Source organism: Pelecanus crispus, chromosome 8 (assembly GCF_030463565.1).
Source record: "Pelecanus crispus isolate bPelCri1 chromosome 8, bPelCri1.pri, whole genome shotgun sequence".
NCBI classification, from domain to species: domain Eukaryota; kingdom Metazoa; phylum Chordata; class Aves; order Pelecaniformes; family Pelecanidae; genus Pelecanus; species Pelecanus crispus.
In genome coordinates this window covers 7,580,387-7,602,192 of record NC_134650.1, presented here as the reverse complement: position 1 = coordinate 7,602,192, position 21,806 = coordinate 7,580,387, and the positions used below count along the sequence as shown (strand labels likewise).

Here is a 21,806-nt window from a genome sequence, read left to right as displayed (position 1 = left end):
TACAGTAACGGTGATAAAATTGACTTCCAGCCCTTATTAGATCTCCAGACCTGATTTCCAGTTTATCTGCCCTTAGCTTCTTGGAGAGCAAAAGGAAAATAAAAATCAGGCACTGTACAGAACTTATGTGGGTAACTTCACCATGGATATCCCTATAGATGGGTTTCAGTGGGGAGTGACTGGCTGTTTCTTGAATCATCTGGGTTAAGTCAGAGGGTGGGAACTCCAAGGATGTGGAGGCACCTTGACCAGGGTCTGACACATATAAGCAACACATACTGTACCAAGGAAAGCAAGCAACAACTGTCTTGGCACCAGGAGGAGGTACAAGAGCATACAGTCTAGAAGTAGATATCCCTAAAGGAAAAGGAAAAGGAAAAGGAAAAGGAAAAGGAAAAGGAAAAGGAAAAGGAAAAGGAAAAGAAGGAAAAGGAAAGGAACCACCATAACAAACACACAAACAAAAAAAACCCAACCCAAAACCCAAGGGAATTTTTTTCCAGAATACGTTCCTTTTCCAGTCACAGCAAAACACATAATGCAGAAGGTGCAGGTACCTTTGGGGTCCTCCTGATAAGATATGTAAAACTCACGTCCCTTAAATTTATATTTCTTTTGATTTTACTCCCTGATCTAAATCACCTTGACACCTAGACCTGCTCCAAACATCTATTGCAATGTGTTTTTGCCTCTGTTTCCCCAAATGCCAAAGCAAATAATATTCCTATTTCTCACCAGTGAGAAGAAATGTTTGAATACCAGTAGAAGAGTCCCTGGGCCCACACAAATCATTCAGTCACTATCATCACCAGGATAGATGCCAGCAAAGCAAGTAAGTTCTTTCCCGGGAAAAGCAGTTTTGAGACCTTTCAACAGGAATAACCATGAAGTTTCTTTGTGTTATAGACACACAGAGATTCATCTGCTTTCTTGATCTTATGCACAGCCACCCTGCTCTCCTAACCCAAGGTAATGCAAGGAGGCAAGTCCGGATTCCTTTGGTATAAAGAAGTTCAAACTTACAACCAAGGGAGAAATCACTTGAGACGGCCATATCTCTTACGCAGACCATTTCTAAGGGAACCAGAAGGTTGACTAGCTGCTAGATTTAACCCACAGGTGCCAAGAGATGATTCTGCCTCCTTCTCTTTGTCTTGCTTCCCAGTAAAAATGCAGGGAGACACCATTTCTCTCCTGCCATGCGGGTCCTGTTAACACTCCCAGTTTAGAGCTCCTCCTCTCATCTATCAGCACACTGGGGGCTGGAAAAACACAGTGACCGGCTCATCCATGTGAGGATAAACATAGGGAGAGAAAGTACAGTGAGGAGCCAGCAAGTAGCAGGCGGGAAACACTGTATGGAATCACATCCCCAGGAATCTCAATGAGTTGAAATCAGAGCCTGTTATTAATCTAGCTAGACACTGAGACCCACTAGCTGGAGTAAATCAGATTAAACTCCTTCTGTATCAATGGCTAGAAGCCAAGCAGATCTGTCTTCCCTTTTCTTTTGAAAGACAACCTAAAGGATATTTCTGTCTGCTTAGCTGAGTAAACATACTGCTTTAAAACAAATAAAAACAAGAGATCAAAAACACCAGATGAATTCTAGTATGGCAGTACGGTCCTTTGAGATACGACCCAAAGTGAGAAGAAAAACTTGGTTATTTCCTAGCCTGGGGGGCTACAGTAGTGGTGGAGCAAGCAGTCCATTTCACCTCCACCATCCCAACACGGGATAGGACGAGTCTTTGAACAGATTAAAAACAGCTAAAAGGGGGTTAAAAGCGACTCTTTCTTTTCCATGGGGTGTTTTGCAAAGCACAGGAGAAGTAAACAAAACAGATCTTAAAGAAGAAAAATCCCATTACACCAGGACAAGAGAGAAGAAAGGAATCCTAGATTATTTAGAAGAGCTAAGTTTTAATTTCAATTCTCAGAAGTTAACGAGAAGCCGAGCAGAGTGACACGCTGACAAAGTGACTAAGAAACCCATCCCTCCCCACCCCAACCACACCCGGCACCCTGCAAGCACAGCTGGAGCCCTAGGTGCTGGAGCTGCGATAAGAAACTGCTAAATGCTTCTTACCTGCCCTGGCCTTGACAGCTCTGGTGTTTGCCAAACCTCTTTGCAAAACCAAATGCAAAATGGAAAAAAAAAAAAAAAGCCAAATAAAGCAAAGAGAAAAGAAATAGAAAAAAAAAAGAAAAAACACACACAAAAAACCCAACAAAAACCCAACACCACAGAGATGTTCCTTAAAAGTCAACAGCAACACATAGCAACTGCTAGCCAAGCAGATCTTCTGCGAGATGAAGACTTAAGACATGTTACGCTTGCCCTGTCAAGGGAGGCGATTTCAGAGACTTCTTAAAAAGACAAGGATTCAGGTTAAAAAATTTGAAATAAACCAAAACATATCAGCGCTTTAGAGGTTAACAGCTTCTGCTGAACAACATGCATTTATCCAACCACCTCCTAGAGCAGTTTTTTCAGCCCTGAGACCAATGAGCACAGCTAAGAGGAGGGCCTTGGGATGGTGGAGAGGCTGAGTTACCCCCTCCCCTCTGCCTTCCCTCTTCTCCACCTCCCCCCACCCCTTTTTTTTCTCTCTCTCTTTTTTTTTTTTTTTTTAGTTTAGTAAATTAATGCAGCAAGAAATTCCCAAGATCTGGCGAGTCCTAGCAAGGGAGAGAGGGCAGAAGGGAAATGAGATGCATTAGGAAGACACTGAGCCACTTTCTCTCTCAGCACAATGGGAGTGCTTCCCAAGAAACTTCCCCTTCGCTTCCCTCCGCTCTAGCCCTGAGCAATGGGACACCTTCACTACAGCAGCAATAACTTATTCGGGAGGAGAACAGCCCAGGAAGCAGGAATCAACAGCAGCCAAGCGGCGGGCAGGAAAGCGACACAACCGGGACTGCAGCACGGCTCCACACTGACAAATTCCTGTGGATGTAATTAGGAAGACACCCCGGCTAGCAGCGGAGATTAAAGCCCTGGGTTGTTGAGGGTCATCCCCCCGCCTCCCATCCTACCCCCACCACCCAGATGGCAAACCTACACCCCCTGAGTCTCCCCCTCTCGCCAGCCTGATGTCCGGAGAGAGATCCCGCTGACGGGGAGATTTCGGTGTGGGAAGCCCGGTCCTCCGGCCCCGAGCAGCACTGCAGTGGCGGTGGCGGGGGCACAGGCGGAGCGGAGGGACGAGCCAAGGCAGCGCGGGAGCGGAGCCGCCGGCCGCTGGGCAGGCGCCCGCGGAGCGCCGCTCTCCAGGGTGCTGAGCGGGGCCGCCCTGCCCGCCGCTCCCCAGGGTGCTGAGCGGGGCCGCCCTGCCCGCCGCTCCCCAGGGTGCTGAGCGGGGCCGCCCTGCCCGCCGCTCCCCAGGGTGCTGAGCCGGGCCGCCCTGCCCGCCGCTCTCCAGGGTGCTGAGCCGGGCCGCCCTGCCCGCCGCTCCCCAGGGTGCTGAGCGGGGCCGCCCTGCCCGCCGCTCTCCAGGGTGCTGAGCCGGGCCGCCCGCCTCCCCCCGCCCAGCGCGCCTCGGGAGGGGTGGCTCGCTTCCCCGACCAATTCTCCCCAAGTGCCGCCGGGTTACTTTGTTGGCCAACCCCACCGGCCCACCCCTCACGGAGTACAAAAAAAAAAAAAAAAAAAAAAAACAACCAACCAACAGCACCAAAAGAAAGAAAACAGCGAGAGCTGGAAAAATGTGCAACGTCAACGCGCTCGGAGTCTACGTGTGGGAGACGATCGTTTTCTTCAGGTAAGGCTCGGCTTTACGGGAGGAGTGTGCGCACACCGGGCGCTGCCGGGCTGGACCGCCGTGCCGACCCCAAGCTCAGGGCACAGCCCCCCGGCACAGCCCCAGCCTTGGGACAGCGGCGTTCCTCCTTTCTCCAGCTGCCTTTTCGCCTCCTCTCGGTTCCCCGAGACCGGCTAGCCCGGGCTCGGGACTTTCCGCGGCTTGGGGAGTTACTCCGCTTAATTAGCACCGCAATCTCGCTAACCGCAGTGCTGAAAACACCGAGCCCGGCTGGTTGCAAAGTGACAACTAGTGGCGGCTGGGAATGCTGCACTTGAATTTGCCCGGGTAAATATTCCCACCTCGCCCCTTCCCCATCCTCAGATTGCAGGTTAAGGTGAGTTCCGTGGGATGCTGTCACTGTTTAGCTATGTTATCCTGAAATGGTCAGACTCCTTTTCAAGGAGGGCTCACCCTATCTTCTCAGCTTGCTATGTCTAAAGTCACCAAAAGCAAAGAAATAATCATCTTCGTTCCCAACTTTTTTCTTTCATGTTGTTTTCAACATCCTTCCCTTGCAGAATCTAAATGAAAGCCAAAGGGGATGTGGGAAGCTTTTGCTAGTATATCCATTATCGACTAGCTGTATTTCGACTCTGTTTTAGATATGTTCAGTTTCTCATTAAGGCTGAGGTAGAAGAAGAAACAGGTTTAGTCTTAAAGAATTGTTTCTGGTCCATGTCTCCTTGCAGTGCTTTTATGAAATGGACAACAAAAAAAAAATATTGGAAGGTAGAAGCTCTCCTGTATTTGCATGAATAATGCAGCCTGCTATCTAGCAAGTGATAGATGCCAGATATATGCAATTGAAAAAAAAAAAACCTTCTTTCATGACCTGAACTTGTTCATCAGTCTTAGACTTCATTTCAGTTGCATGGCTCTTACTTCTGCATTTCAGTATTTTAACAAAGTCTCATCTTATAGTTTAACATGAAAGAACAGACATTATTTACATATATATCACTGGTGTAATACTTATTATTTTATGAGTCACAGTAGCAGACCTGCTGATACTGGCCAGACTTTTCTAGCTAGCAGTCTCTTTCTTTTTCAACACTAAAGTCTTTCCAGGCATAAAAATTGGGATATCCCCACTTTTTCTGTAATTCCACAGAAAATCAAAGACAGCACAATTGCAACGTGAACTCAAAGCATTTAATTTTTATCTGTTAGGTAAACCTAGAAAGAAGTTCTAGAAATAACTAAAATCACCAATATCTGAAAATCAATGCACAACACCCAGTACTTCAGAGCCATCCTTTCTCATCTTATTTAGTCACAAGCATAAAGCAGCACTGCACAATATAGTGGGGTGGACTAAAAGGAAGCCTATGTATGCGCAACAAACTCTTTAGTTAAACAATGTTGAAGCATAGAGATAAAATACAAGATTAAACAACACATAAATGCTCTGCAGTGCTGTCCATAAATAAGCTAGAAGGCAAAAGCAAAATAAAAAAAGAACATTTCCAGGCTTGAGTTTCCTGTGGCCCTGGCATTAAACCATCTGCTCAGCTCTCCTCTGAACTGCCTGAACAAGTGAAATTGATACATACTTGTCTGGCTGATCCTGTTCTGATGCACACTTATGCATCACACGACACATGCGAGCGCTTACGGATTCTCAGCACGTCAATTAAAGTCCTGGGCATTCAAAACCTTGGTAAACCTGTCCCTTCAGGTCTAATGTAAATGTTTATACTGTTATAAATTTTATACTATGCATATACACACACATATATATATGCTATAAGTGATTATGTCATATTGCATACAAAAAGTATTTCTGGAAGTCTAGTTTTCCTGAAATTAACATTTAAGAAAATTTGAAAATGCTTTAATTCAATTACAGGGAGATGTTGAAATCAAATTGTTTTATATACTGCAATCATTTTCCAAACAAACAAACAGACAAAAAATTCAGTAATTCCTGCTCAGAACTGACTCTAAGCAATGTTTTTCTTTTTTCTCCCACTTTGTGTTATGTGTTCAATTTATCACAGGCCAAAAATCTACCAGCCTTTCTGGTCCAGGAATAGCTTTGCTATTTCAGTTTCAGTAAGAGAAGTTGATTCATTAACAGTCATTCATAAATTTAGTGAGCAAATTAGTCCAGCACTCAGTCATACATAATGTTTAAAAACCCCACAAGTTGATAATCCAATAATCTGTAACAGAAGTCTGTGTTGCTTTAAATTACAGGGTGTACCACACTTTATTGTCAGCCTGTCGAAAATATTCTGGAAAGACAATCCATTATATGCTATCACATACATCAAAATAATAAAGAAAAATCCAAAGTCCCAGAGGAAAATTAGATACAGCCAATATAGGAAATAAGACTAGATCTGTTGCTTAACAAAAATGTCCTTCGTCAGCCTTTTAAAGAGCAAGACCCTGTGGGAAAGAGTAACATCTGGTGTGTGAATGCAAACATTATGGTATTGCCAATATGATATTTGTTTCTGTTACAGTTGGGGTGTTTTAGAAAGAATTTGTGATAAGCAGCTTATTCTGACATTCCTTTCTTTAGGGAAGAGCATTTCCCATTTTGCTACCTGCCTTCTCGGGCTGCAGTCACTTAGCTGTGACTAAGACATTTACCGAGAACCTGAGTAGAGGCAGGGATGGAAATTGTGTTGGGGTGGGAGATGAAGAGGGTCTCCTGTCAGACAGGCTGCTTGAACAGCCTTTCCTCACACATATCTCTAAGGCAAAAATGTTGCTTCTTGAAAACAAAAACAGATTGGACAGTATTTACATAGGGACATCCAGATGTCCTGCTTATACCTGCGGGGACATATACAAACACTCTCCCAAAGTCTAACTATATACACTGCATGTTTGTACCCTGGTTCAGTTGTGAATTCCTTCATGCAGAACAAAAGCTAGCCCTACCCTGTGATGATCTTGCCTGGACTTTCTGTTGTACCATCACATTTTAATAGCTGTAGTGGTCCAGAAACACCACTGCATAATCCTGGGGGTAGGAATGCACTTTGCACGAGTTAGGAGACAAAAGATAACCTAGAACTAGCACCTTACCCAACTGGACACTGTCCTGTGAGGCTTTGAAATTGTTTGGGCCCAATTCTTGTCCTAATTGCACTTCTGTATATCAGGAATCAGCAGCATGACCTTCACTGAATCAAGATCAGAACTGGCCCCTTCTGAACAGCAATCTGCCAGCTAGCAGGAGTGATTCAAGGCTACTGCTCCAAGTGATTCACAGGCTAAAAGTTGCTGCCAGCCTCACGCCTATTGGATTGCTTTAGCTGGCATTTTTGTATTCCCACCTGTCAGTAACAGAGCTCTTCAATTCCAGTTTTTAAAACAATAAGATGATGCCATTGTGAAGATGACGCCTCTTAACTTTGTGGAAAGAGAGACACTTTTTCCCAAAACAGACTTGAGAAGGAAAGTAGGCGATTGGGGAGCTGCTGATTTCAGCCCCTTGAAAATACAACAAAAGAAAAGGCAGGGGAAGGAAAAGGAGAGTAATGTGCATGTTATCTCCAAACCTTCTGCTATAGCTCTGCAGTGCTAGAGAGCATTACAGAGGTACCTGTGAATGAAGCGCTAACCAGAGACTTCCAGAGCCACAAGCTAACCAGGGTAGCAGATATTCTCAGTAGTTAAAGAGTACTTTCCTCACACTAACCAAAATCTACTAGAATTTGTGCCTTATGACCTGTTGTGCCTCTGCTGAGTCTGTCTGCTCCTCCACAAAATAAAAATGATTTAGCAAAGGCTTGGACTGGCTGGCTCTAAGGGCACTCTTTAGCTTCTTTGGTCTGCAACCTGTAACAGCCCCACTAGAGACCCTGCTAAAAGGGTTACGTATTCAAGATTTGAAGATGTGATAAGGTAGACAATTCTACCTAGAAAACCTTATAAATCATTCCACAATGAAAGATTAATTTGATGTCATCCTGATAGAAGCCCAAAATGTTTGGGACCCTACCTTCTGCAGGGACTTTATACACACTTCTGTCCATTCATAACAATTCACTTGCATTTTAGGCAATTAAGACAAATCATTGTAAAGTACACAAAACATTTTCTAATGCCACCTGATCTTAACCTTTGTCTCTAAACAGCTGCCTTGTATGACTCCAGACCCGCTCTTTGGATAGATCAGAACAAAAGAAAGGCTCCACAAATGTCTGGGCAAAAACCATTTTCCCCCTACCCCCTTATATTGGGTGCAAGGAGCAGGAAAACCATAGAAAATCACCTTGCTTAAGAAAAACATTACAAAAAATGTTGCTGTTTCTCACACTAATAAAATATCCTTCGTCTCTGAGGCACTGCTTCTGTGCAGGTTATAGGTAATATAAACTGGCTGTCCACCTTGACTTCCACTGAACATTACCCTATACTGCAGCAAATGTGGAGGGAATGGTAGGATCCTGCCCTTACGCGTAAGAGCATTACATCATATGAATTGTCTACAGAGACTTCCTTCAAGAACAAGAATTTAGGCATGGGAATTTGGTCCCCCCTTATTCCTCTTCTCCCATGAAAGAGGTGTTGGAGACCCTTATGTATGAAGCAAGTCAGCAGCAAAGGGTCCTCTGACTCTAAGTGTCTCAGATTTAATAGCACAGACTAAAGGTTAAGAAGTTCATTCTGCTACTGACCAAGCGATTCAAGTCACGAAGGAAAGCACTTGTAAGCAACAGGACACTGCAATTCCCCTGTTCTTGGGTAAACACTTTCCTTATTGGCTTATGAAATTCATCTCACCAAATCCTCATGAGCTGACCTGGATAGAAAAGGATCCCAGCATCTGAAATAAGGCGTTAATCAATGTTCAAAATTAAATTACTTTATTATCCCAGCACTGACCAGTGATCATTCATCTGTGATAGAAAACCAGCAGAGAAGTCTGTTCTCATTTCATCCTAGCATGCAGGTTAAAAGGGCTCTCCAAATTTCAGTACTGAGAACAAGATGTCAGACCACCTAATGAATATAATTATTATTTAGGTACTGCTGAAAGACAAGGGTTTTAAAAAATAAATCATGCTTTAAAATCACCACATCCAAATCAAACTCACAACATTTAAATATGTCAAATCATCTAACTCTATTCACTGAGTTTCACCTGCTCATTTTCTGTAACATGGAGCTTTTCCGAGAATCCCAAAGTGACTAGTATTAAGACGACAGATAGAAGTCAAAATGCAGTATCAGCCTATCTGTTTTATTTGCCTGTATCAGCTCTTGCTGTTGTGGCACATTAAATCAGGGTTTCACTATTTCCAATAAATTACCCTTTTGCTATCATTACCTTGCATACTTTCTGTTGACCTTTATCTATCAGCAAGAGCACAATGATTTCTATTCTTATGAAGTGTCTTTACACTTGTGCACCTCACACCTTTCCAGAAAAATAGCTCATGATAATCTTTCCCATGCTAAAAATGTCATTCCTGCATACATTCCTCACCATGGCTTGATTCAATTTTTTGATTGACAAAAAAAGTCATTCCAAGTGCTTTTGATAATTTCAGTTTGGGGGGGGGGGGGGGAAAAAAAAAAAAAAAAAAGGCCTTGGGATAAATGAAGCAAAAAGGCAGGAGCGAGAGAAGCAGGAATTCCTCCTGCTGCTCCAGTGCAAGGCACCAGAAGGTTGTTAGCAGCCATGACCAGACCACTCACCACCAGGCTGTCTGGCTGCTGACTTCTAGACCTACTTGCACAGCCCAGAAAAGAGCAACTTTTGTGTTGCACTCGGCATAATAAAATATTGCTAATTCAGCGGGTCAGTTCCCCTTAAAGGTGGTGGGGGGGGGTGGAATTCACCTCTTTGTTTCTCTCACCCTTCCCCCAAAGTACCCAAACAATTTACATTTGTGTTTACAAAGCCAGACAACAGAAACCATTTCCCTCGAGGGGAGGTGGTTTGCATTGATATCTCTTAGCCAAGACGACTGGTTGGTGCAAAACGATGTAGTCCCCTTAACCTTTTGGGAAATTGCTGATATGCTCTAGCTGCTCTGGTCCTGGAGGTCTGCATGCTTTGACCATGCTGGTGCTATAGATCAGATACACACCTCCAAGTTGCTCCTAAATCTCTCCTGATACTTCAAGAGACTGATGCACAGGAACTGAAAAAGGACCCAGAAATCTAGCTTTTGTCCCCTCAGTAAGGCCAAAGCACAGAGAGGGCCTGCAGAGAACAGAAAGAGATAGAGACAGATGCACCCGTCATTTACACGCTCTGAGCACTCCCCATTACGCAGACAATTATTTCATCCATATAATGCACCATGGTAAGCTGCTGATTTGGGGACTGCACCACATCTGGCTGGTACACAGACACAGTTGGCATCCTGTAAATACATCTCTGCTGGATCTAAGTGCCAGCTGAGAAAAGCAGGAGAAATCTTAATTTACCAAACCCCACGAAATATGGATTGGGGGGGGGGGGGGGGGACGACAGGGATGGGCCAAAAGAACACACTTTTGCACCTGCCTTCCTTTTGATTTCTCCCTCTTCATCTTTCCACTGTGGCTCACCACCTATTAGGAAAAAAAGACAAAAAAAGACAAAACACCCAAATGCCTTAGCAGACAGCCAGGGAACTGTCGTGTTTTTATCAGCGCCTCATTGCGGGGTGGGTGAAGAGGGAAAAAACTACCAAGAGGTTGCCAAGACAAGGAATGTCGCATGCACGGAACGGCAGGGCTTGCAGTGCAATCAATCATCGCACACGCTGTCTTCAGACGAAAGCGGCGGACAGCAGCTCCCCCCATGCGCCTGCCCTGCGAGCAGTGCCTGCCCCTATGACCACTCGCCCAGAATGCGGATCCTGTCCCCCCGCCAGGCTGGAGCAAACAACACATCAATAAATAGCAACAGAACTGGGATTAATGGTGGATCAGACCACTATCGCATGTGTCCGGGTCAGCAGCAAAACACAGCTTAGCCAGGAATCATGCAGAAAACCCAACAAAATTCATCACCTCTCGCCTTTACCTGATTTCCTTTGATTTTTTTTTTTTCTTCTTTTATTTCAGATGATGCAAGTAAAAAGATGCTTTGTACAAAGCCCAAAGCATAGGCCCCTCCTCCCTTCTCTTATGGAGGAGGTATAAAACCTGAAAGCACACAAGGGTCAGTTGTTATCAGCATCCTTTAAAAAATCCTTAGCTCCAAATATCCTTATTGGTGCTGAGAGCCCCTGTGCAAGATGGGTCAAGTCCCCTGTTACAGCAGGATCTGTGCACCACATGTATTACTGCTGTTGGGAGTAGGGAAGCAAGATGCTCTGAATTCCTGGGTGAGGCAGCCTTTTCTTATCTTGTGAGAACTGCAAAGACAGGCTGTGGACAAAAGAGTGACTTTTTGTGGGGTATCTTTACATTCTTGTCTCTTTGTTCACACCCAGTGCTTTTACCCTCTGGAACCACTGCTGAGCAGGGCAATAGTTCCTGGCATATCTACACACACACACAGATCATCTTCCTGCACCAGAGCTCCCACGATCTGATTTACAAACCAAAATAAATGCATCCCACATCTCCTGCCGCCCCACATGCCTGAGAATTGTGAGCATCCTCCAGCTTCCAGCCCCATCCATCACACCCTGACACAGAGCTATGAGCTTAGAAATCATCTCCCAGCAGCGTGGCTGATGAAGTACGAGCCTCGTCAAACACAACCAGCTCTCCTGCACCAACACGGGACCTGCAGCACTTCCAGAGTTGAAAAGATGGGTTTTCTGGTCAGGGAGCTGAAGAGACCAAAGTCAGAGGGCAGACAGAGTGTGGAGGAGAAGAGCCCTTCTGGGCAGGAGACCCCAAGCTTAGCCATTTGTTCCAGAAGTTACATTTCATTACAGTTCATGAATAAACTGATAAATTGCACCAGGAATCACAGACAGCACAGAGGCAACATTCATCTCCAGCAGAGTATTTGCATTGCAGTGACAACTAATTCTATCAAAAAATATCAAAATGAGCTCTCTTATCACACAACTCATTTTATACAGTACCAAATACCCACATCAGAGCGCCCTGGTTTTAGTATGGGACCCACAATTTTGTAGGTAGGTTATGCATGTTAGTTCAGGAGGGCTTTTCAAAGGATCTGTAGCAAAAAGTTTCAGAAGATAAAACCCACCACCACTCTGTACTGCACGTTATATCTCTTTTAAAAGAATTCTATTCATACCACCTCTGATTTATCAAAAAAGAAAAAAGCAGTTACAATATTCTTATCCAATGATAACAAGCAGCATAAATCCTTAAACTAAAACTAATTTTTAAAAAGCTGCTGTAGCAAGCTATTTGAACTGATGAAAACACGACTGATAGTGCAACTGCAGAGCTATAGATAGAAGAGCATTCGCAGTTTCTCGTAATTCTCTGACACTTGTCTGGTCTGTGATCTAAAACATTCTGACGTCAATTGAGGTTCCCACCACAGCTCTCCATCGAAACACTAAATCAAGAGCACATCAGTGAAGCGAATATTGTTACCTAGAATATGAAGCTTTGTCTTGTAAAGACACTTTCCCCCCTTGTTTACTGCCTTCAGGAAGGCTGTTTATGCATAACTTTAAATATCTGACTAGCCCCCCTGACTTTAAAGGGAATATTCAGTGTGTGTGAAGCTAGACACATGCTTTTGTCTTTGCAGGGACTTTTTTTCCTTTGTTTTTTCCATGAAAAATGCAATTATGCTTTTTTTTTTTAAACCCCTTCAATATATGCAGATGTAAGAGTCAATGTTGGTGTTTGCTGGATTTATTTCACAAGTGATTAAAACCTGAGTATTGATTTGTGCTTCTCCATTGTTTGAGTTATGTTTTCAAACCTGTCTCAGCAGCTTAGGATCATACATCTCCAGAAAGCCACTACTTGTGCTCCAAGAGCTGTAGACCCTTCTGGAAGAGAGGTTAGTTGAGAATGTCACTGGAGAGAATGCCTGTGGCTTCAAAACTGAATTTAACACACACATTTTTATAAGAGGCAACAAGCAAGAGTGACCATGCAACATATGAGAGTTTGAACAACAGTCTTTGTAAGAGCAGGGATCTTGCATGCAACTGAGCACTATTCCCATGCCATTTGTTGGTCTCCCTGTGCTCTTCCCATCTCAACTATATAATATACAATGTGCAGATTTCTCCCGTCCCCCCAGCTGATTGTCCAGTCATTTATTATTTTCTTATTGCTCTGTCCAGGCAGCGTCAGCAATTGTTCCAAGTGCTGGTGTCCTTCCATAGAGTTAATCAGTGTAATTGGGATGTTTTATAGTTCTAGACAGGGTGTTTTGCCATATGGGGTAGGAGCCATGGGCTGCAGGAATATGGCAGTGGAACACAGAGACATCGGAATGCTGCAGTCTGAAGAGATTTTTCTCACACCAGTAAAGTTGTTGCAGCTTTCCCTGGATGGGAACGATCACAGAGGGTTAATTCCCTGAGGCCCAGGTAAAAGTGGTAGAAGTGCCTCCCAGCTCCTCTCTTCCTGTACAGCCACAGGGACCAGTGGTATCATGTGCTGCGCAGGACCTTTGAGAGTGTTTTGGGATCCTTTGGGTTAAAACTTTTAACTGATTACATCCTGCGACTACTGCAATGCAGTTACTTCTGGTGCAAAAGCTAGAATTGGTTTAAACAGCTCACAGCAACGTTCTACAAGCCTACTTTTTCTTTCCTGTCACCCTCCTCCTGCCATGGATAGGGATAAATAATAGCTTATTGCCCATTTCTTTCTCAGAGTGAAATCTCCTTCTCACAGGCTCTCAAATTCCATATTTCACCTGTCTTGCTATACACAATTATTTTCCTATCTTGTCCCAATATCCAGGTCTGCTCCACACTTCTGTTGCATAAGCTCTCAGCTGAATTAAGAAAACAAACAAGTTCAAATTTCCTCTGCACCTCTGAGAAATGGCTTTGCAAATTCACCCCTGTAGCACACCCACATCCATACTGCATGGACTCTAACCGCCAGCAGTTGAGCATGACCACATGGATTGCAATCAGCACTGTGCAACCAGCACATCTGTAACACTCAGAGCTCCTTCTACTCTGTACCATGCCAGGACAAAAAATATAGCATCGGGGCTCTCTTCTCCCCACACACCTCCATTCTTCTTTTATCCTGTCCACCTCTACTGCTGTAGGCCAGGAATTCAGACAATGTGACAGAGAAGAACATGCAGACAATGAGTTTCATCTTTTTTAATTGAATTGCATATCAATATTGATTGTGCTATTCATTTTGATAGTAAATCTAATCATTAAAAAAAAAAGTCTGCTTGCAGTCTCTGCCAAGCCTTCCCAGGCCAGCATCTGGCAGCATTTCCCTCAAGACAACATGTTGACGTGCAGTCAGAAATAACAGTCTGGGTACAGAGTTTAGGGCTGCCCCTTTTCCTTTTCACCAGGAAAATCTCTCGTCTGTCCTTCTTTCCTCCCTCCGGCTGCTGAGGACAAGATGGAGCTGGGCAGCCCCTGCAGCAGCAGAGGCTGAGTACAGGCTGGGCTCTGCTGAGCTCCGGGCTCTGCTCAGGGGCCTCTGTGCCCAAGAGGCACCATCGCAGGGACCAGGGAGATGGTTTGGGAAACCCAGGCAAGCAGAGCAGGGGGAGAGTTACCACGGGTAATGGTAGTCAACCAGGGACAACATGATGCATTTCTGTGCCCAACCATCTGAAGTTGTCTTTGTGGCTATGCCTCTCAGAGCCTGCTGGCGTCAATAAAGCTCAGCTGATGAATTCTCCTGTGTTCCCAAGACCCCATGCTGCTCTAGAAAGGCCTGGCTTTGAAGGTAATGGGGGAAACAGTTATACTGGTCACTTCAGCCCGCCTCAAAGACCTGACGGCTATTCCTCTCCCCTGGGATACCTACGTACAGAAAACAGCACATTTGAAAGACAAATGTGTGAACCAGGCCACCTGAACACTACTCCCAACACATCCCTGCCAAGCTTTCTGGCTTGTGTTGTGTTTCAAAAACAAACCAACCACTTCAGAAACCTTTGTTGAGCAGCACTGAACTGCAGTATGTGATCAGGTATCTTCTATTTCCTCAACCTGCGGAGAGCCCAACCAGAAGAATAAACCAAGTGGTGTTGTCTTGAGCCACTGGTGTTGTGGTGTCATACCAGTTTACCTTCACAGGGACCTGAGCCTTCCACACTTGGCAGAGATATATTTCCTCTGCGAATACTTGTTTTGCAACAGTTTGTGCTTCTGCTGCCAGACATTATTTTTTACCCTCAGAATTAATGATTAACAATTAAATTATTTGACAGGGGAATAGCAGCCCAGTGCTAATTAAATTCCTTCATCTCTCCTCTTCGCAAAGAAAAAAAGATTTATATTTCTCAGTATCAGCATTCAACCAGAACAGGGTAGTTTGTGATGTTGGACTTAATTAGATGGACAACCATAGGCATAGCCAAAAAAAGCATGAAAAATTTGCACAAGGGCCATACAAATAGTGGGGGGGATAGAAGGGGGTAGAAGGAAGAAGCAACCAACTGAGGAGCTGGAAACCAAGCAAACTAGCATGTCCAGATTGCAGAAGAGCCACTTTCTAAACCAAATAACATTTTTTAAGAATATATAATCTGTTTAGCTGAAACAAAATAATGCAGACAGAGCAAACAGAACCTGTATAGGCTAGGAGAAACGAGTAATAGGTGTCCTGCAAAGCTTGACTGCTCCATTTTAAGGAATGCAATTCTTAGGTATCCTGAGCAGCTGGGCTGTTCATCTCCAACAGCCTTCACCCTCCTGTGCTTGCTGGTGGGCTGGACCTCCTAGGGTCTTGGTGGTGTCTGCTTACATGCCAGTGTTAATATCACAAAAGATTATGCTAATTCATCAACCCTTTGAAGAGATCCTTTCCATTGTTGTTACTGTGATGATTGCCTGATGGCGCCTTCTCAACCAGATCCACTAGGGATTACACCAGCGTAAATAAGATAAGCCACTGTCTGGCTGCTATTAAAATGCACCAAGTCCCTCTCAGCTCAGACAACACTCTTGCACCAATGCAAACTACATTCTCGGTGTTTTTGTTACATGTTTTGCCTCTTTTTATTTATTTGGAGAATAAATGTTCTCTCTGAGCAACACAACAACCCACCCTAAATTTCCAATTCTCTTCTATCATCAGTAATTTTCAAATCACTTGTCAGTTTCCCTCTCCTTGTCTCTGCTGGGCCAGGAGATGAACAGTCCTATGAGACTTTCAAGGGTGCTTCTGTAAGAACTAAGGGATGGAGAAAATCCCAGAAAGTTCCCAAGGCAGTGCACAGCACTGGCCAAGACAGACCTGGAAGAGAGCAGAAGCCGACAACTTTTTTGGGTGCTGTCCAGCTAAACTGCCATAGCGAAGCTCATTTGTCACAACCAGACTGAACATTGCAGGGTTGTGTTAGATATAATCCATCCCTCCAAAGCACAGTGGGGTGGGCCAACCTCTCTGTAGCTCCCAGTGTTGTTTTCTACAATTACTTCTGAGCTAGAGAGTAGACACATCTGCCTGCAGGCCATAGAGCCTGCTGCTGGAAAGGCTTTTGCTATTTCCTAGGACATCACCTGCTTTCTTGACTTTTCTTGTTAAATCCACAGCAGGGGGGGAGGTTGTTACTAGCCAGTTTTAGGAAAACATTTAGTAACCAAATAGAAACTGGAAGAAACTCAGAACTCATCATTCCTAGGTCACCTGGATAACACCACACAGCAGCTAAACAGAGCTTCTAAAACACACACCAGGAGGACAGTTTCAGCACATCCCCAAAGGTGCTCATAGAAAATGCTCATAGGGATGGGCATGAAGCTGCAAAAAGCAGTGGGGTTGTGAGAGGGCGGTCCTCTCCCAGATGCTTGTGGGAATCATTTATCTTAGATATATCCTTCCATGGAGGAACTGAGCCCATGAATTTCATTTACTTGCAACTTTGAAGCAGAAAGGATCAGAAAATGGCACCTAAGAAATACCAGCAGAGTCACTCAGTGGAAGTGGAGTGAGCATATTCAGCATGGGCTTTCACACTAAATTTACAGGAAAGCTGAACACCATTTTCTGTGTTTTTTCACCTCATTTTTTAAAATGAATGTCAGAGGAATTGCAGTTTTTAATTATCTTTTTGCACTTAAAGCTTATTAGATTTGTATTGCCTCTTCTACCCTCCCCCCCCCCTCCCCCCCCCGACTTCCTGCCGGCCTACAGTTAATGAGAAGAAATCAGTGTATTGCACTATCTGGCATCTTGCTGCTGAAGTGGCAGGAGACTTCGGTTACCAAGTCATTTGCTGCTTAATTGCAATCTTTTCTCTAGACTCATTGCCATGCAGACACTCTATTGGAATGCAGTAGTCAAGCCCAGTATTGATTGTCCTCCCACTCCCAGCTTTCTTCCTCTGAGTTTGCAAATCAATTGCACCCTGTTGTTTTCCTTCTTTAAAAAAAAAAAAAAAAAAAATTAAAACAGATCACCCATTCCACAACCCTATTTACCCCTGAAACACACTGGCTTGGCTTTACACAGTTTCTTAGAGCAGAGATGTGGACAAGACAACAAATGGCACGTGGCTATTTATAGAACATATATAAAATCATACATGTTCCTTTTTCCTGGTTAAGTAAAGGTGGCCCGTCCACCTAGGTAAAGACCAGTAATTTTATGCCTTTGGCAGGAATTTGGATGATGTGTCATGATTACCGAGCCCATTCATTCATACATACTATCACACCCTATTAAAAAAATCATGCTTTTGCCCAAGCTTTTATCGCCCTTTGGCACTCTCCAGTGGGGTCCAGCTCCTGCCATAGATAGATGAAAGAGGCAAATCAATTTATTAACAGTCAATTAAACCGATTACATTTCTAATACACTAAGATCTTATAACAGTCTGAGACTGGCTTGCAAACATATGTACAGTATCCACAGATGAAAACAGTGCTTGATTCGATAGACGACTAGCAACCTTTTCCTGTAAGGAACAGGAGAGTCCAAAGCCTTCTGGTAGTTCATAATTGCCTTCCCACCATTTTCCCCGTGATCCCAGCAGAAATCCCATAAATTTAATGTTGCTGGTATTCGTCAGTTCTTGTGTCTGCTCTTTCAGATGTTGGTATTTCTTAACGTTTTCTGCTGCTGCACCCACCAGAGATGTTGATTTACTTTCCTTTCTGACTGTGGTGTCAACCACTATGGCCCGGTCTCCTTTAACAAACACCAGCTTGTATAATTTATTCCATTTGTCTTTCAGCAGCAGCTCCTGGAATACTACACAGTCCCTCTTTTTTGCCTCATTTGCCAGCAGTTCACATAATTGATTGTGCCTCTTGATCCTCGCATCTTGTACCACTGGGCAGTATCTGATATGTGAGCAGGTCTCACTTTCTGCTTGACAGTTTCGGCACAATTTAATTTAGGTTCCTTGCCTACCCCTTGCTGAAAATTCTCTTGTGGGGTAGATGTTTGCTCTCAACTGTAACACCGTGATGATCTTCCTGTGGGAAGATAAAATTCTAAGCAGTTGTTACTGATCTTGTCTTTCTCAAAGTGGGAAATTCCACAGCCCTGGGACACCAACTTGGTCCAGTTCACAAATTCCTGTTTCCTCCAGTTATAGGGACTCAGAAAGATGACTTTTAGAGTGGGCATTTCTCATTCCAAGGTTGGCTCCTCACCACCAAGTTCCTCCAATATCACCATAACTGTTCTCAGATCCCAGACAGATGGAGTCTTATCCTTATTCCCACCTGCTGCAATTCACAGATATAGTAAAAGCTAGATCCACACCTTGTCAGGTCATCTCCAAGCATGAGTGTGCATCAGCCAGTTCAGATAAGGTCCTGTCTGGGAGTGGATTGTAAAGATATAAAGGGTAAAATTGAATCCTAGTTTCAGACTCTCAATGGAAATGGTCTGGCATTTCTCTCCTCTCCTTATTGCAGAAATTAAACAATTTTTAACAGTTAAAAGTCTAGCAGTCAGAGAACCCTAATAGAGTTGCAGCTTGCAGAAGATGCCAGACTGCAGTTGTGAGTTTGCAGGATTGAAAAACCAAGGCTTGGCAAGCCATCACCTGCTAACACTAGAAAAGAGAGTCAACACAATACAGGTTACTACAGACTCCTGGCTTTGAAATTATGGCACCCAAGCCCTTTTGAATCCCCTACATTTTTAAAGTTCCCAGGGAACTCTGTGGTTCAAAATGCTCTTGTCAAGGCCTTGTCTAGACAACAGTTGTGTCTTTGGAGTCTCAGCTCAAACTTGCACTGTATGAACAGGTCTTTAAGGGCAGGGTCCTTCGATGTGCACAGCATTAATGCTATGCACAGTAACTGTCCCTAAATTGTTCCCAATAGATCTTGTCTCAGTACTTAGCTCTACTCTTCTGAAAGACAGCAGTTTTGACTACTGCAGACTCTCTTGAGGCAAGAAATGTAAGACTTCCCAAGGTGAGGTCCTGATGCTGTAAGAGGACTCCATGGTATCATTTGTGAGGACATATGATACAAATATCTTGTGCCTGTTGTAAACATGCTTAGGCCTCTCAGCTGCTCTGCCACAGTGACTTCTTGCAGTTCACACCCAGCCTTTGTACTTTAAAAAAAATTCAGTTTTGCAAAGGATGAAGCAATGAACTTTACTTCCTCCCAAGCAGCTTTCTTTCGTTTATTATACATTTGTATTGCAATACCACCTGTAGGCTTCAACCAGCATCAGGCACCTGAATCCACAGGCTGAGACAGCTCTTGCCCTAAGCACATTGTCACCTATCATGTTTTGGGTTTTTTTGTGTGTGGTTTGGGTTTGGGGGTGGGGGTGGGTGTGTTGGTTTTTTGGTGGTGGGGTTTTTTTGGTTTTTGCTAATCTAGGCAATTTTACTCCACACTTTCAGCCTGGGAACAGATCTGTGTTCAAGTAGAAACCATGTAACCATAGGAAAGGAACTGGATAGTGTCTATTCCTGTCTCGGAAATCAAACCTTCCTGCAAAGTTGAATGAGCACCTAGTACCAGGGGTCACTTGTTCCTGCATAGATGGCAACAGAGACTTCCTAAGCCCAAATCATCACCCTGCAGATCTTGTGGACTCCCACACAGTCAGAAGGCACATTGTCAGCCTTAGCTTTTCATCTTGTACAGATAAATTGGTAATTTCAATCCTTCTGCCCCAGAGGCCATACAGGTCCCAGAAGGATTTCATTTCCTTTCATCCTCAACCCAACACAAGTATCATTTCAGGATCACACTCCAGACACCTCCCAGTCCAGAGACCATGTTGCTGTATTGAATTCAGACCCCTGCATTGCAGGTACCAATAGCAAATGCTGGACTGACCAGCAAGCAGGAAGAAAAATACATGTATCCCCTACAGTCCCAAAGGAGCTATGCAATCACACGACACTCATTTAAGCCTCAAATTCCAGATTGCTCTGATTCTACCTGCCTTTTGGAAAATTAGACTGTCAGAGTACCAGATACGCTCCTTGCTATTTGCCATGTAATTAAGCAGTAATTGCTGCCCAAGGCTAATCTCAGAGTGTATTTTTCCTGTGGAGCTCAGTGCCAGAGTTCACATTTGTAATTTAGTGGCATGCCAAGGAGCTATACCTAAACTCACAAAAGGATTTTCTCCACTCATCATCTCTCTTCTACTTTGGTCGCAGCTAGGATTCTGTATTCAGAGATGTTTGGGCTGGGCAAACAAATTAGCAGAGACCAGCCTCATTAGGAATTCACATGGGTACCCATCCTGCTTCACAGTGGGAATGAGATGCTGACTGCTTGGTTTCTGGACCCCAAACACTCCCCAGTATGGAATATACACTAAAACCTCCTCTTTCTTTCTATTCACACAGCCTGGCAGCCTCCAAAGAAGCTGAAGCAGCAGCGCGATCTGCCCCCAAACCCATGTCTCCTTCCGACTTCTTGGATAAGTTGATGGGGCGAACTTCAGGATATGATGCCAGGATCAGGCCAAATTTTAAAGGTATGCCAAAACCTTGCTTTTGTGGCTTTGTTTCATTTTGGGACTGCAAACTGCATGCAATCTTCATTAGTGCCTCCCTAACTGTATATCAAATACGAACAAACTTTATGTTCATATGAAATATGTATGATAATGACAGTTTTGGCCCATAGATCCCTTGTAGATGTACTGGAAAGGTATCTGATTTCCACTCAGAATGGGAACAACCTTGTAATACCTTTACATGCAGGAAGCACTTCAACATCAACACACTGAGGGATCAGGATCCTGCCAAACCAAGCAGTGACCAGCAGGGAGCTGAACATCTTGCAGATTAGGAGAAAACCCTTCAACTTTCCTTTCCCCCTAAGTCACTGCCCACAGCACCTTCTAATAGTAGGCAAAGCTCTCCCCTTACGCCCACTGAAGCCAAGAGGAGTCTCCCCCATCAGCTCCAGAGGAATTCAGCAAGATGCCAGGTGCAGCTCTGACCCATCACTGTCCCCCATAGTAGAGGGGCTCTTAAGCTAGTGCCAAACACAGCCCCATCACAACAGCTGCATTTCACACCCGATTTCCCCAGTTCATCCTGTCCTCACTGGCAGCCAAGCAGCATTGAAGCAGGCCTTGGAAGAGGCAACAGAACAGCTTTCTTTGCTCCTCAAAACAACTCCTCTAACAAGGGTGGGTTTTGTGGGATTTTTTTGTTTTCTTTTTAACTGAGCTCACATTCCCAGAGCTATTTGCCCTTGAATCACACTCAGATAAAGCAGGACCTGCCCCCTCTCAGCCACTGTCTAGCCCTCTTCAGTGCTCATTTCATTCACTTCTTTTGTTCCTACCACCAGTTCCTCCTCACCCTGAATGTCACTGGCAGTGTTAACATAGGGCTCCCAGGACCCATTAATCATAGTGACAGCACCTGCCATCCAGCTTCAAGCAATAAGCTCTATTCTGGGCTTTTAAACCCAAAGACAGGTGGGAATCTTCTGTCCTAGTAATCAACTAGGCAAAGAAAATGCTGCTGTTTTTATCCAA

At 44.3% G+C, this 21,806-nt stretch overlaps 1 protein-coding gene across 2 annotated transcripts in view; it reads left to right on the top strand.

The window, feature by feature from the left end:
• Positions 1 to 3,708: 3,708 nt before the first annotated feature.
• Positions 3,709 to 21,806, top strand: part of GLRA1 (glycine receptor alpha 1) — a 41,475-nt gene continuing 23,377 nt past the window's right edge. The window contains exons 1-2 of one of the 2 annotated variants that reach the window (XM_075715133.1): positions 3,709 to 3,764; positions 20,659 to 20,789. In XM_075715133.1, coding sequence (XP_075571248.1) covers positions 3,709 to 3,764; positions 20,659 to 20,789 — 187 coding nt within the window. Of the gene's footprint in view, positions 3,765 to 20,658; positions 20,790 to 21,806 lie in introns of those variants that run through there. The other variant, XM_075715134.1, reaches the window with a different exon arrangement.